Below are 16589 nucleotides of genomic sequence, written 5' to 3'. Positions count from 1 at the left end.
AAAGTCCACCGCCTCAATTTTTTGTTGATTCGTTGTCTATTCAGGTATTCCACAGATGTAGGGAACCTCAAGTTGATTGTGGGGATTTAATCTTCTGCTGCTGAGGCTGCACAGAGAAATTTCCCTTTCTGTTTGCACAGCTCCTGGGGTTCAGCTTTGGTTTTGGCCCCGCGTGTAAGTCGCCCTCAGGCATCTGTTCCCTGCCCAGACAGGAGGGGGTTAAAGCAGCGGCTGATCAGGGGGCTCTGGCTGTCTCATGCTGGGGGGAGGGAGGGGTACAGTAGTTATAATTGGAATGCAGGGTGAGCCTGTAGCAGCAGAGGCCAGTGTGACATTGCAACAGCCAGAGGCGCACCATGTGTTCTCCCGGGGAAGTTGTCCCTGGATCATGGGACCCTGGCAGTGGTGGCTGCACAGGCTCCCGGGAGGGGAGGTGTGGATAGTGACGTGTGCTTGCACATAGGCTTTTTGATGGCTGCGGCAGCAGCCTTAGTGTCTCATGCCCGTCTCTGGGGTCTGTGCTGATAGCCGAGGCTCGCGCCCATCTCTGGAGCTCGATTAGGCAGTGCTCTGAATTCCCGAAACAATGGTCTCTTGCCTCTTAGGCAGTTCCAGACTTCTTCCCGGACTCCCTCCCGGCTAGCTGTGGTGCACTAGCCCCTTCAGGCTGTGTTCACGCAGCCAACCCCAGTCCTCTCCCTGGGAACTAACCTAAGCCGGAGCCTCAGCTCCCAGCCCTGACCCGTCCCAGCAGGTGAGCAGACAAGCCTCTCAGGCTGGTGAGTGCTGGTTGGCACCGATCCTCTGTACGAGAATCTCTCCACTGTGCCCTCTGCACCCCTCTTGTTGCGCTCTCCTCTGTGGCTCCAAAACTTCCCCTCCCACCACCCTCCGTCTCCTCCAGTGAAGGGGCTTCCTAGTGTGTGGAAACGTTTCCTCCTTCACAGATCCCTTCCCGAGGGGCAGGTCCCATCCCTACTCTTTTGTCTCCATCTTTTCTTTTTTCTTTTGCCCTACCCAGGTACGTGGGGAGTTTCTTGCCTTTTGGGAAGTCTGAGGTCTTCTGCCAGCGTTCAGTAGGTGTTCTACAGGAGTTGTTCCACATGTAGATGTATTTTTGATGTATTTGTGGGGAGGAAGTTGATCTCCACGTCTTACTCTGCCATCTTGAAGGTCTAACGCATTGGCTTTCATAGATGGACTGTGAACTGCGGGGGACTCCCTTGATTGTCTTGTTGCTGGGTTGTGTATAATGAGGTTGTAAAAAATTGGTTGTGTGGGTGATGCTGAAGAAGGTAAAAATGTGCAGACAGATATCCGTTTTGAGAGGGAGGATTGGGATCGCCAGCTCTCTGTATGTTCCCATTTTCTGAAAGAGAGTTTTTATGATCGTGGAAGAATGGGTGTGTATGTAAACAATTTTCTTGGTAAATTAACTAAGTTACCCAGGAAAGTTAAAAAGAAAAGTGAGAGTGTAGTAACCATGTTCATTAATATTTTTAAAATGTGGCTCCAGGGACATCCCGTGTATTTATAGCCTGTTGGAGTATAAAATTCAATAAAATTACAGTAAGTAGCATGGAGGGAGTTTCCATTTGTCTTGAACTGAAACCTTCGTTGTGTTCTTTTTGCCCTGTTCAGGCTACAGTTATCTGATCTGTGATCACATGAGGGCTGTGCACATCTACATCAGCGCCCTGGAGAATTCCTGTCCATTGATGGCCTTTCCTTGTACCAGCTACAAGGTCTTCCTTGCTGGACACTGTCTGGATTGTTTCAACCCTTTTCTGCTTTCCTGTCCAAGGATCGGTAAACACTACCCCTTTGGCTTCCTTTGACAGTTTGGGGAAAGTTCAAGTCTTGTCACCTCTTTAAGTCCTGATCTCCTATGGTCAAGAGGTCTACCCGAGCAGGGTAAAGAAAACTTAAGCAATGAGTCGTTCAGCCTGTCCTCACCTGGAAGGTGGTGTTTAGCTCTCTGCGTCCCACCCCTCACCCTCTATACCGCTGCCTGATGCCATACTGGCTCTGCACACAACCCTCACACACACACACACACACACACACACACACACAGGCACTGGCTTGTCCATTGATGGCCTTTCCTTGTACCAGCTACAAGGTCTTCCTTGCTGGACACTGTCTGGATTGTTTCAACCCTTTTCTGCTTTCCTGTCCAAGGATCGGTAAACACTACCCCTTTGGCTTCCTTTGACAGTTTGGGGAAAGTTCAAGTCTTGTCACCTCTTTAAGTCCTGATCTCCTATGGTCAAGAGGTCTACCCGAGCAGGGTAAAGAAAACTTAAGCAATGAGTCGTTCAGCCTGTCCTCACCTGGAAGGTGGTGTTTAGCTCTCTGCGTCCCACCCCTCACCCTCTATACCGCTGCCTGATGCCATACTGGCTCTGCACACAACCCTCACACACACACACACACACACACACACACACAGGCACTGGCATGTAAGTCCAGCCTCAAGATGCTCTCCAGAAGCACTGGTATAGTCCAGATTGTCTGTACCCACTCTCAGACCCGATGCTCACCATAGGTCTTCCTCGCTAGGCCAGCCATTCTCCAATTCCTGATAGGCTGTAAATCCCCAAGGCTGGCACACTGTGCCCACCTTAGAGGTGGGAGACCACATCCCAGCTGGAGGGGTTCCTAACTGCCGAGTGGCCTGGGCACACTCCTGGATGATCCAGACCAGTCTGGAGAGAAGGGCTTAGGAAGGCTGAGGCTCCAGCCTCAACTCACCCTGTGCAGATCATGGCTGTGAAAATCCTGGGGTCATCCAGTGTGGAGGGCTCCAGGAAAACGCCTGGGTAGTGTAAATGGGTCTTCCCCCTCCCTCACTCTCCCACTTCCCACTCCTGGCTGCCACTCAGAACCACAGCAGCCTGCCATTGCTTATAGAAATGAAATGAATATCAGCTTGACAAAATGTTAAAGTAGGGGTGGTTTCCCATAATAAAGCGAATCAATATTACTTCCTACTCATCGGGCATATGTCACTGTTTCCCACAGATGTGATGGACTGGATGGTTTAACAACCACTTCACACTGCCCCGCCTCATCTCTCACTAGACTTTCCCTTTTTTCCAAACACCACAGTGATGCTAACTACTCATACTGCCAAGAGTATTTCATGTCTCCTCACCCTGTGTCCCTTTGCCCAGACAGTTCTTTCTGCCTGGAATGCCCTTCTCTGACTTGTCAACCCTTATTCTTCAGCTCAAGCACCTCCCTGTGCTCCAGTGCACAGGATACAAATGCCACTAAAACAACTGTCATATAGATTGTTTTGCAAGTTGAAGACGTCATTTCAAATTTCTTATAAATACTCCCTGGGAATGGACCAGACAATCTGCAGAATGTATTTGTTGTCTACCTGTATGTATATTCCCATCTGGATGGGGTCGCTTGTATCCCAGGACTCACCGCAGGGCACGGCACATCATGAGTATACAGTGGAGTTGTCTGTGGAATGAATGGGTGCATGAATTAATCGATACATGGCTGGGTGCTGTGGAGCCCTGAAATGGCCTCCTCAGGGCTCTGCTGTCTTTGCTTCCCTATCTCCAGGGCTGGTGGAACAAGGTGGTGTTAAGATAGAGCCACTTCCCAAGGAAGTGAAGGTCTACCTCCTGACCACTTCCACGGCTCCATATTGCGGTGAGTGCAGGCAAATGAGCTGCTCAGCTCTGCCAGTGTGCTGTCCAGCTGAGTCCAGGGCTCCGTCTTGGGCTGTGTCCAGCCCAGCATGGAAGCTGAAGTGGGAGGTGAAGACCTGGGGCAAAAATGTCATGAGAAGGGAGAGGTGGGGGACAGCAGCTACTGGTCTTAGATAGAACCAAAACTTTTCAGAGGTAGCCCAAACCACTGCTCTATGGATGAAAACTTGGCGGCATCTTACCTTACTGTCGGTACACTGGTCCTCATTCCTCCCCACCCCACCATGGAAACCTGCCTTCCAGTGTAGGTTCTCTCTGGAGTGGTATTTGGGAGTACCTTTTGGATTTCTCCTACCTGCATGCATTTCCCCCTCCTTATTGCCCATTCTATGTGTCTCCCACTCTGGCAGCCCTCCTAGGTCGGGGTCCACGAGGAATACTGAACCTTCATATACATATTCCAGCTATTTACTATGGCTCCTAACCACTGCATTTCATTGAAGCTAAGATGCCAGCGATTGTGAGAGATGTTTAGTGTGAGAGAAATGGGCGTCTTAGAATCTATGACATACATTACAGGCCGAACCATCCTCCTTCCCTGTGCTATTTGCATTTTAACTAGGTTGACTATACTTCCTGATTTTGTTATTCTGTTATCCTGGTTCATTGTGTGTTCAGAGTAGAAGTACGCTGGTTTGGAGGGGACATTATATGATCACCCTAATTCTAAATGATTTTCTGATCAGCTGGTGTCTGGTTGGTTGGTGGAGGGATCTTTGTGGCTATAACTTCCTGGAACTAGAGGGCCTGGTGAAGTGTGAGACAGAGCCCGAAGCTCAGGCTCTGTGGTCACCCAGACCTGGATTTGAATCTCGACTTCTCCATTTACCAGCTGTGTCATCAGGAGCAAGTTTTTTTAACCTTTCTGAACCTCTATATACTTATGTGGAAAATGGGAAAAATAACAGTACCTATTTCAAAGAATCGATTGTGAGGATAAAATAAAATACATAGTACACAGACAATCACCAGCACAGTGACTGGAACTCAGTAAGTAATAACTCCCTTCCCTCTGTCAATGGGAGAATTTGGGAGATGAGGTGGGGGTGTTTCTAACTTCATGCCAGAGAGAATACGTGGCTACTTCTTAGGAATAAAGGGGGTTACAAGAGTCATCTGTGGGCTTTCCACATGTATCAGCTCCTCTGAGAACCCAACACCGAGCAGTGAGGGGCCCAAGGCTACAATGGGTGGGTGAAGAGGTCAGCATTCAACTCCAGGTCTTCTGACTCCAAAACCTTTACCTTTTCCAGGTCATCATCTGCCTCCATACTTGTGTCTCTGCCCCCTCTTCCAAGAACCCGCTCTTTTCAGCTGTATTTCTCAGTTAGGTCAGCCTGAGGGAGGACTTTGTCCAGACACCGCGTTTCTACTTCCAGCGGCAGCTCCTCTCTGTCCGCACAGCCAGGGAGCCTGAGGAACACCTGGAAGTTAAAGGCATTTTTAGGTCCCTGCTAAGGGTAATTCACCAGGCCATACATTTTCTGACTGTTTCATTTTTGTTGTGAGACTCCCTCCCCATTCCCCCAGAAGTATGGCTGTGTCTGTTCAAAAACCTCAGCGGACCTGCCTCTTCTGAGCCTTCCATTCTGAGCATCAGAGCTGGACCCATCCTCTCCTGGGGGTGGGAGGTACAGGACACCCACCAGGTAGCCCACCTGGCAGCTCCCGCTCTCACCCACTCCCGAGCCATCATGGCACTGAGCTCCCATCGCCCAGCACTCTTGGCCTGCAGTCACCCTTGGCCTCTGCCAGGCAGGCACCAGAATGGACAGAGAATCTTCTCCAAAAAATCATTTTTCTCACAATATTACTTTTCTCTTGTAGAGCAATGTTTCACCCGGAATGTTTTCTCCCCATCACCTCATTTAATCCTCATCATGTTCTGTGAGGTGATGTTGGGGGCTATTGATTATAGATGAAGGAACTGAGGCACAGAGAGGTTCAGTGACTTAGGCAAGGCGATACAACTAGTAAGCAGCAGGCCTGGCCTTGGACCCAGTTCCCCTGGCAAACCATCCAGGGCTCATGTGCTGTTTCCCATGTCATGTCCCCAAGCAGGTTGGATTTCACTACCAGCTCCCACCCACCCAACGTTAGCAGACCTGGCCCTCCTAGGGTTTTCAGGGTAATCAGAGAAGAGAGAAGCAGAACCTCAGGAAACTTTCTTAATCAGTGATACATGCTGATAAAGGAAGAAGCGATATAATATATCAAACTCAGCCCAGAGAATTAAATTCCTAAAGCTATGTAAGTTAGCCGTTTTTCCACATTGCAAATATCCACTCCAGTTCAGCCCTTGCCCGTCAACATAACAATCTGCATCCATAATAAACAACTGAGAAAGAGAGACAGAAGGGACGTGGCATCTGATGTTTCGCTCTGTGGAGCGGGGAGCACGTAGCGCTCTCTTGTCTTCTTGTGGGTTCTTGGCAGTGAGTCCTGTTACTAACCCCAAGAGCCCCGATGGACCACATCACTCCTCCAACTTAGAGCTGACTCTCCTTAAATTCACTTAGTCCCTCCTCCCAATGTTCACCCATAAAACATGACAAACGAAAAAGTACAGGTAGGGCAGAGCTCTAGCTATGTCCCAACCACCAAAGGAGTCTGTGAAAATGTTCGGAGACCGAAGTCACTGCATGGTGCCACCAGATGGGCTTACCCCTTAGTGAGGAAAGGATGGGGTGCTGGGGAAGCTGTAACCCTTCTTAACCTCTCTTGCCAAAGGGGCAGCAGGTCTGGGGATGTCACCGTGAACCAGGCTGCTCAGCCTGTCTGTGTCGACAATACCAGCTTTGAGAGCCTCAGTGTCTGTGCTGCCCAAGCAGGTGGAGATGCCACACAGGCACCCAGCCACCACAGGGAGGGCAGTAGTCATCTCCTGCACACATGGTGGTTCCCTGACACAGGGTGTATGCTAAGGGGGGGAGGGGCGTTGCTGTATTTTATGAGTTAATTGTTTAGTATAAGATAGACCCTTTTTGGTTCTTTCAAAATCACACCATCAGGAAAATGTCACTCGTTGGTAACAAAGAGTGACACAGTGCCAAAGAGTGGCACATTCTAGGATTACAAGTAATAATAAAAACTATCATGTATTGAATGATTCCTAGGCACGGGCACTGTCTAAGGACTTTATATGCATTAACTCATTTAATTCTCATTCAGACCTGTGGGGTACGTAATTTATTATCCCAGTTTACACTAGAGGAAGCTGAGAACCTGCGACAACAGGTAATCTGCTCCAGGTCACACAGCTGCTAAGAGCGAGAGCAAGATTTCCTGACTGCCCTGCTGCTCTCTGGGACATGTTGTGCATTGCACCCACTGACCTCTGGCCCAGTTATCTGCTCTGCTTTGGTTTCCTAGTGCATCACAGCCTTGTGGAGTTTTACTTGCTGAAGCTGAGAAACCAGGACACCTGCATCACGGTCACCTTCCTTAGCAGCAGTGTCGCCTCCTCGGTCACGATCACCATGTACGTAAGTGTCCCACATGGCTGGCTTCTCTCCTTCCATTTACATACATGCACGTATATGCCAGGACAGGCACTGTGTGATCACTGATGGGTGGGTGGAGCCAGCTGAGCTGGGGAGGGGGGTGAGGGTGGCACCTGCCACAGATGGACCCACAGACACAGGCTGGGCAACTGTTCCAGGTTCAGGATCAGTACGGGGTCCAAGTATAGTGTATTCAGACAATAGCAGACAAGCAGGCAGACAGCAGTAATGGAACGTCCCAACAGGTGGGGAGAGTTTGGGGATTGGGTCCCTGATAGGAAACAGCATCAGGAATCCAGGCAGGGGGCATTAGGGATGTCAGCAAGTAGGAAGGCCTCAGTCATTGGCCCAGGGAGGGCTGGCCAGAGCCTGGGAAGCACCTACTCCTGGGCGGAGGGATGGGAGGAGAGGGGAGCAGTACTAGATGGGTTTCTAGAACAGACTCTCAGGCAGAGGGTCAGTTAGCAAATGAGTGCAAGGTGAGGGCCAGCAGGGTTGATGCTGAGTGGTGCCAATCCCTGGAACTGGGGCTGATTTCCTTTCTTTGTTGGGTCACACTTGGGCCTCGCAGCTGGTGAGACCAGGCTTGAGGTAAGCAGGCAGAGAGCCTCAACTGCAGGGAGCCGCAAGCCTGGCAGGGGACAGGAACTCAGCAGCAGTGGTTCATGTTTCTTTAAAAAGTCATTGGGGGCTTCCCTGGTGGCGCAGTGGTTGAGAGTCCGCCTGCTGATGCAGGGAGCGCGGGTTCGTGCCCCAGTCCAGGAGGATCCCACGTGCCGCGGAGCGGCTGGGCCAGTGAGCCATGGCCGCTGAGCCTGCGCGTCTGGAGCCTGTGCTCCGCAACGGGAGAGGCCACAGCAGTAAGAGGCCCACGTACTGCAAAAAAAAAAAAAAAAAGTCATTGGTTAGTTACTCACAAGGCAGCAGGAGACAGACTAATCAGATAGATCACTGTCTCAGTCAGGGCTCAGCCTGGAAACCAGAGCCCAAGCCAGGCAGTCCAATAGAAGGAAATGAACACAAAGAGCTAATTACAAAAGTGTGGGGAGAACTGAAAACCCAAAAGGATGGGGAGGCAATGCAGAGATCAGCAAAAAGAGTCATTCCACCCCAGAGCTCGAGGGACAAAGCCAGGTGGTGTTGGTAGAACAAGGAATGGGATGGGGGGTGCAGGGTGGGAATGATTGGCAGGAGTGGGAAGCAGGGAGGAAATGCAGCTCCTTCAAATCACTGCCTGAAGCAGTGTGCCACCTGTGCCGGGGAGCCTGAGAAGTGTGGTTTGCAGGGGGATGGATGGAGCACAAACAGGGACGTGACCAGTGCCCATACACAGAAATGCACAATTGTCAGCAGTGGCAGGGGCTACGAGAACAAATAAGATAGAGCCTGACCAAGTGTGAAGAAACAATGTTTGAGTTGAGATCTGAAGGATTTGGAGGATCCTTCCCCCCAGACCAGGGGTTAGTGAGATATGACATGGGGAGCAGACAGCAGTGGGACCAGACATGGGGAGAGGAGGCTGGAGGGGCAAGTCAGGGTCAGACCATGCCACGCCTGGAAGGACAGGGTAGGGATTTTGGGTTTTATCCTGAGAGCAGTTTGGAGAGCTGCTGGGAATTTTAAACAGGAGAGTGATGGGATCAGATTTGGGTTTGGAAACATTTCTCAGGCTACAGTGATGGATATTAACTGTGCTGTCAGGGAAAGACAAGTTTCTGCTGGGAGGAGCTCACGTCTGGGCTCCCAGACACTCTCCCACCAGGCAGTGTTCCAACTCACCCAGGCCGCACAGCACAGGACAGCAGGCAGTCAGGACACCCACAAAGATCTTGGGGTGCCCACGTGAGCCTTGCGGATTATAGCTGAGTAATTTTCATTAGATCAGTTCAAGGTCACGTGACTTCTGCAAGGGTGTTTTTATCACCTTTCCAGCCCACTGGTAGATGAGCCGACACCGGCAGGAATCATGACAATGACACACAACTCTGGCTGCTTGTTAGAACCACCTGGAGAGCTTTAAAGAATACTGACAGCAAGCCCCACTCCAGACCAGTAGCAGTAGAATCTCCAGGTATGGCTTCAACCACTACACTGTTAGAAGCTCCCTGAGTGATCAGAATGGACATCCACAGATTCCTTCTTTTTTCTCCCCAAAGAGATTTGCATCATTGTTTTGAAGAAGGCTATCAGAACATGATCATCTTCAATTCCTTGGTTCTTGTTTCCTCTTGCAGAACAGAAATTTAAAAGAAGGGAGGGGGTTTATGTGTGGTCTTTCCCCTACTTTCTATAACTTTGTGAAACCCCAAGATTTCCTTCCAATGAGAAAATTTACCCAGGCCAAGTCCCCAGGCCACTCACTCACAGTGTCCTTTGTAGCCCTTCTAGTTTGCAAGCTCTCCATCCAAGCAGACTCTTAAAGTGAATAATCTTCTTATTTTTTCCTCTGAAATACTTCAAAACACTTTTGAAATCTAAAAAAAAAAGAGAGAGAAAGGAAGAAAATGGAACAGCTTTTAAACAAAGTTTTACCGAATCTTCCTCAAAAGGACAAAACAAACTATATGACTAATCCTTGGTTAGAAAGTACACAAAGAAGACATTTCATCAGTATGAAGAGGCCAGAAAGGAAAGGGAAACCATGCTCACTTTAGACAACACCCAGTGCCACCGCAGAGGGGAAAGCAGCGCCTTCCGGGCTCTCCCTCTTTCTCACAGTCCCTCTTTCTGAGCCCAGAGGGGACTGGAACAGGCCAGAGCAGGGCACAGGGGGGCGGGGGATGGGGGGGTGGCTGCTTAGACCTAGGGCTGTGTGACTCCAAAGCCACAGCTGGGAGGAGACCACACCTGGACTCCACCACAGCTCTGTCTGGCTTCGAGGCCTGTTGTTTGTTTGTTCATTTGTTTCCATCTACACTTTCATACTCAGTCTAAAATAGAGTAGTCCTCACACAAACTTCTTGGAACTGAACAACCTAGAAGAGGCCTCTACTTCCAGGTAGATGGACCTGACACTGAAGATATTCACCAATCAGAATTCAGATCTTCACTAACCTGAATTCAGTTCTTCACTAACTAGGACCCTTTTCCAGATGTGAAAGTCCAAGGGCTACTATTTCGCTGCAGGGTCCCCTTATTCACTTTCAAAAAGCAACACCTATTTTCTGCATCACATTCAAAGCTGTGAGGGTGTGGGCCGAGGGGCTGGTGAGGGTGATGCAGAGGACCGTGGAGCCCACCTTCCAGGAACTAACCGACCGGGCTACCCGCAGAGCCCCTAGGAGCCAAGGGGAGGCAAAGGCCAAACGTGTGCGGCAGTAAGTTACTTTGCCTTTCTCTTACAGACCTAGACAGCAACGCCACGGGAAAGGAATCATAGCTCACCCCAGCCCTCAGTGCCAGATAAACCAGGTGAAACTCAAGTTTCAGCCTTCCAACCGAGTTTGGAAAAAAGACCGGACTATCGTTATTGGGATGTTCTGCACTGCTCCTTTGCCCGTCCATGACAAGTAAGCCCCGTATCTACCCCGCCCCAGACACACCCACAAGGATCAATCCTGACCTTAGACGTGACACTTGTTGAGGTGCAATCTCATCACGGGTATGAGCTTCCTTGATGTGGAGGTGACAGAAGACCCAGGGTTTTCCTGAACCTCCTGCAGGGCCATCTTGGGTTGGGATGCTAAGAAGACAAAGAGGTTGGACTTTAATTCCCCATCCCCACTTTAATATAAGAAACTCCATTTTACCTGAAATATACATATCAAATATGTATAGATAATTATAACATACAATATATATAAAATATATATCTATATATATACATATATGTTTTATTACCTGCTATACTTAGTTTCTCTGTAAGATTTTATTGGAACAAACATTGCTCATTGCATATTTCCTCTTCTTTAGCCTCCACTGGTCAGTCATGGGTGTGGATCCAGAATCCCTGTCCCCTTTACCCCACCTCTAGTAGGCATTTAGAGTATTAGTCTTACCACACCTGGCCCTCAGAGAACAGGAGCGGGCTCGTGGTAATCCAAGAGTAATCATCCCATAGACGATTGTAGAATTCTTTCACCTGACATCACGGAAACACAGGCGCACGCAACTCTGGGCCCTCTCTCCCGACCAATCAGGAACCTGCCCTGAGGACACACCCTCTTGTTGCTCTTCTCTTGCAGTAGAAGGACCGTCTGCTTACCTGAGCCAGTGAACTTACAAGCAAGTGAGACTGTTTCTCATGACCTGAAAATAACCTGTATATAGTTATATAAGGGCAGGATACATCTCCCTGGATTGGGGGTGGTGGTTCAACTTATTCTAAGCCATTACTACTAAGAAAGAACACAAAATCTTGGTTATTTTCCCCATAATTAGCTACCTTAGGAGAGAGAGCTCATTTTACAGAGCTTTATCCCCATTGTGAATTTAAAGAAGCTTACAGAGACACCATTTCAACTTTCCTATTCATACTTAACTGCAATTGCCCCATATCCTTGGACATCTGTACCTAGGATTCAACAGAAACATATACAGGAAAAAGACTGTTTTTTTTTTTCAAATAAAACTCCATGGAATATCTGAATTGTTTGTTTTATTGGTACGGAATTCTGTTATGTACAGAAAAGGTGATTTACAGTCTGTGGGATTGGAGAAAACAGTAGATGCTGAATTCTCTATATTAAAATAGCAATTGTGGGACTTTCCTGGTGGACCAGGGGTTAAGAATCTGCCTTCCAATTCAGGGGACGTTGGTTCGATCCCTCGTTAGGGAACTAAGATCCCACATGCCGCAGGGCAACTAAGCCCCACGCGCCGCAACTAAGAGCCAAGGCAGCCAAATAAATAAATAAATGTTTTTTAAAAAGTAGCAATTGGAAAGAAGTGCTTGGTATAAGAGAGGTGATGGAGGGTGGGGAGGAAGATGGTACCACTCACCATCCCTTACCATTGCCTTCTCTGGGTAACTGGAAAGTTTGGGGGATCAGAGAGATCTTTTGGGAATATAGGTGGATTTTCTTTGGGTCAGTGTTTCCCAAACTTTAATCTTTATAAATAACCTTGTATCAAGCCACAGTCCAACAAGAAACAGATGGTGTGCTCAAATTGTGTAATTTGAGAATTTAATAAAAGAACTATTTATAAAGGTGTTCGTAGGAAGTGAGGAAACCACAAGGGGACAGTGCAGTTCCCTGGGACTGGGGCCAGTGGGAGCTACTACTGTCTTATGTCTGAAGAGGCCAGAGGAAGGAGCACCAGGGTCTGGAGACAGAGAGGTCTGTGGGACCTTTGGTCAAGGAACAGTCATCGGACAGCAATCCTGCAGGGAGAGAACCAGGGGAAAAGATTCTCCACCCTCACTCTTCTTTCCTCCCCCATTCTGCTGGTGCTCCCACTGAGTGATTGCAACTAGAAGCCAGAAGACAAGAGGCACGTTGATGTGGCCCTGGGGTATAGAGCAGGGCAGAGAAGGGTGAGAATGGCTGCGATGGCCGTGGGAACAGACAGAGAGACATGACACATACCTTCACTGCTTTCTCCTTAGCCAGGTATTCCTGGATTCCTCTATACTTAATGATTTTGTTTAACTCTTAAAAACCATTTTGACCATTTTTAAGTGTATAATTCAGCAGTATTCGCTACATTCGCATTGTTGTGCAGCCATTACCACTATCCGTCTCCAGAACTTTTTCATCATCCCGAACTGAAACTCTGTCCCCATTAAACAATAACTCCCACCGCCCCTCCCCCCAGCCCCTCGTGACCACCATCCTAATTTCTGTCTCTATGAATTCTACTCTTCTAGAGCACCTGATACAACCATACAGTATTTACTGTCGTATCTGGCTTGTTTTACTTAACATAATGTTTTCAAGGTTCATCCATGTTGCAGCATGTGTCAGAATTCCCTTCCTTTTTAAAGGTGAATAATGTTCCATTGTGTGTATAAACCACATTTTGCTTATTGATTCATCCATCAGTGGACACTTGGATTGCTTCCACCTTTTGGCTATCGTGAATAATGCTGCTATGAACATGCGGATACATACAATGCTTGAGACTTTTTTTTAAAAACCTAAGTAAACGGGCTTTGAAAGGAAACTGCTGACTCGCCGATTCACTCTCCACAGTAAAGGCTGGGTGAATGATGCAAGCAACAGGCTGCAACTGCTCCATCTGGTCCAAGTCACCTAGGGCACCAGGAGAGAGAGGGAGCCTTTGTCCGAAGGACAGGTGATGCCTTGTGAATGCTCACAGACACACCTTGTTTTCTGCACCATCCATCCCAGTCAGTAGGAAAACAACATGTTTGGAGAAACTTCTTCAATATGCAGGATTGGAGTTCTTTCTTTTTTTCCAAAACCCAAACCCCTCTTTTTTTTTTTTTTTTTTTTTGTAGTACACTAATATCTCTGATGTATGCCTATATATGAGAGTTCTTTTCACTTCATATTATGGCCAACACCTAATACCATAAACTTTTTTTTTTTTTTGGCAGTACCCAGGCCTCTCACTGCTGTGGCCTCTCCCGTTGCGGAGCACAGGCTCCGGACGCGCAGGCTCAGCGGCCATGGCTCACGGGCCCAGCCGCTCTGCGGCATGTGGGATCTTCCCGGACCGGGGCACGAACCTGTGTCCCCTGCATCAGCAGGGGGACTCTCAACCACTGCGCCACCAGGGAAGTCCCCCTCTTTTGTTTTATCCCTCCCTTTACTCCACCCAGGTTCCCAGCAAGAACCTCCCTAGAGACAGACCTACCCTGGGCTGTATGAGGCTGTACTTCCTGTTCTCTTACTTTAAGTCACTGTTAGACTCCCTCACGTTTTATGTTGCTCCCCATCAGAAACTTCAGATCATTACCTTAAATGGAAAACCAGTGTTCCTTATCATAAATTAATCCTAAAAATAAATACAATGAGAGCATAACAATGTTTAAAATTCCAGCTAGATACCGTGGCTTGCTGCAAGCTCTATGCCCCAGGCCTGTTTTTTCCTTATTAAAAAGAAAAGATTAACAAGTATAAGGGAGATGTCAAAAACTTATCAACACCAAACAGAGACTTTCTTCTATATATGTAATCAGTGGACTGAAAGAAATTTAGAGCCGGACTAGCAATTTCACCGAGATTTGATATTATTTAATGCTGGGTCTATGTGCTACCTTAAACTGTCTCGCCCACACTCTAGAAAACCTGGCTTTACGTAGGTGGAATGTGTGTGGGGTTAGGAAAAAGGGAGCGGTAACAGAACTTGCTTGATGGCAGGGCAAAGGCAGAGCATGGGTTTTCCCTCCACACCCTTGTCGCTCCCAACCCCTGCCGAGAAGTTTCTTGAACAGAGACTACCACGCAAGTAATTCAAGAGTCAACCCCTGCCCTTACATGGCACTGCACACATGAATTCCAGAGGCTTTCTCTCTCTGGTCGCTCTGCTCTGAGTTTGTTCAGTTTGTACTGCAGTCCCAGGACTGGGCTCCATATACCAGGCCTTCTCCCCCAGTGTACACCAGAGGCACACGTTCATTTGTTCTTTGTTGTAATCCTCCATTGCTTCACCCAAGAGCCGCTTTAGGGTTACCCACAATAATTCAGCTTTTAAAGGTCTGTATTCTTATTGATCCAGCTTGCTTGCCTTCTTGTGGAGTTGACTTTTTGAACCTGAATGAACTTTTCATGTAACCCAGTTCCTTTACATATTATTATTGTAGTTTCTCCAACCTGTCGGGAATTTTTCACATCCTAATCTTATCCTTAAGAATACTTAGCTCTCCCTCCAAGCTTTATGTCATTTATATCTATATCTATATGCAGATATATGACATTTTTTGTAGACTCCTTTTTCATAACTATAGCTAATAACTTGAAAGGAGAAGGTCAAGGGTAGACACCTACCTCTAGAAGCATCTTTAAGATCAGTCAATACTCTGAACCTTCACGTATATTTCTAACTCATGTTTATCTTGGCTACTTACATATTATGAGAAAAGTTCCAATTCTTTATATTTACAACAATCCCCTGATTAAAATATGATTAATTTAACTTTAGCATGACTTAATTCCCAGAAATGTAGGCTCCCAATAATTGCTACTTTATTTCCTAAATACATGCAAGCAAACTTTTTAGTGATTTGTTCCTGGACTTTGCTGGGAATCAACATCAAACTTCCTGATCTCTAATTTTAAGAGTCTCTGCTTTCTGATTACTGGAGCAAATATATTCATCCACCGTCTTCTACGTCTTCTCTTTGGGATTATCTAGTGATGAGTGAATAAAGACCCCAGTTACCCCACAAGGTCTTCCTAAAACAACATTATAATTCAGGGTCTGAGTACCAGGATTGATTTAAAGCAGTTGAGTGATTTCAATCTTGGTCTTCATGTTAATTTCCCTCCAAAATCCACCCCACCTTACTATATATATATATATTTTTTTTAATTACAAAAGAAATACATGTGCATTTTAACAAGTCAGACTGTAGACACATAGTTTCCGTGGCCCCGAGGTAATAAATGTTAATAGCTAGGTGTATGTCCTACACATCTCTCCACATTAATACAAATATATACACACATGATTGTTGTTGTTTTTTGTTTTGTTTTTTTCTAAACAAAAATGAAATCATAGCACACACATCATTCTGCAATTTTCCTTTGTTATTCACAATATATCATGAATATTCCTCCTGGGCTATACATAGACTTAATTTATTCCCTGGATGTATACATTCCACAGCATGGGCATGTCATAATTTAGCCAACCGTTTTCTTGGTGATGAATATTAAGGCTGTTTCTAGTTTTCTTCAACTACAAATGATGCTGCAATAAGTACTTTTGTACATCTATTCTCATACTGGTGCCTTCATTTCTATATGATAGATTTCTTTGGTGAGAATAGCTAGGTCAACAGATATATCAAAAGGTTAGCAGTGCTGGATCACTTTCCAAAAATGTCATAAGAATTCACATACACTCTGACAGTGGTTGAAAGAAATAGTTTCCTTGCGATTACTTATTCAAATAATTGCCTCCCTGAGATAAGTAGCCCAAATCACCAAATTTCTCCTGTGGAGTTACTATGTGCTGTTCAACACTTCCCAAGTTGGCCGACCAGTTACGCATCTGTGAAACTGGAATGATGGGCTCTCCTACAGAAGTATAGGGGCCTGAGATTTTACTACCTTTTTGAAATGACATTCATTCATTCAGAGTAGTCTTCAGAGCAGTGAAACTCCCTATGGGTGAACTATGATGAACTTTTTAAAATAAAGCCTTTTTTTTTATGATTGTAAAATTCAACTAATTCAAAAATTTTTAGTCAATACAGAATGCTATGTCAGAGAAAGTGAAAAGC

General features: G+C 47.0%; 1 protein-coding gene across 2 annotated transcripts in view; it reads left to right on the top strand.

Annotated features, from left to right (window-relative positions):
- Positions 1–11859, top strand: part of PLA1A (phospholipase A1 member A) — a 38373-nt gene extending 26514 nt beyond the window's left edge. The window contains exons 8-12 of one of the 2 annotated variants that reach the window (XM_024764478.1): positions 1642–1809; positions 3583–3672; positions 7104–7212; positions 10579–10743; positions 11419–11859. In XM_024764478.1, the coding sequence (XP_024620246.1) occupies positions 1642–1809; positions 3583–3672; positions 7104–7212; positions 10579–10743; positions 11419–11503 (617 nt within the window). In that variant the 3' untranslated portion in view covers positions 11504–11859. Of the gene's footprint in view, positions 1–1641; positions 1810–3582; positions 3673–7103; positions 7217–10578; positions 10744–11418 lie in introns of those variants that run through there. The other variant, XM_024764559.1, reaches the window with a different exon arrangement.
- Positions 11860–16589: the final 4730 nt, after the last annotated feature.

The sequence above is a fragment of the Neophocaena asiaeorientalis genome, unplaced genomic scaffold (genome assembly GCF_003031525.2).
Source record: "Neophocaena asiaeorientalis asiaeorientalis breed wild unplaced genomic scaffold, Neophocaena_asiaeorientalis_V1.1 scaffold500, whole genome shotgun sequence".
NCBI lineage: Eukaryota > Metazoa > Chordata > Mammalia > Artiodactyla > Phocoenidae > Neophocaena > Neophocaena asiaeorientalis.
The sequence above is the reverse complement of the archived record's forward strand: the minus strand, read 5'-3'. Positions and strand labels throughout refer to the sequence as shown.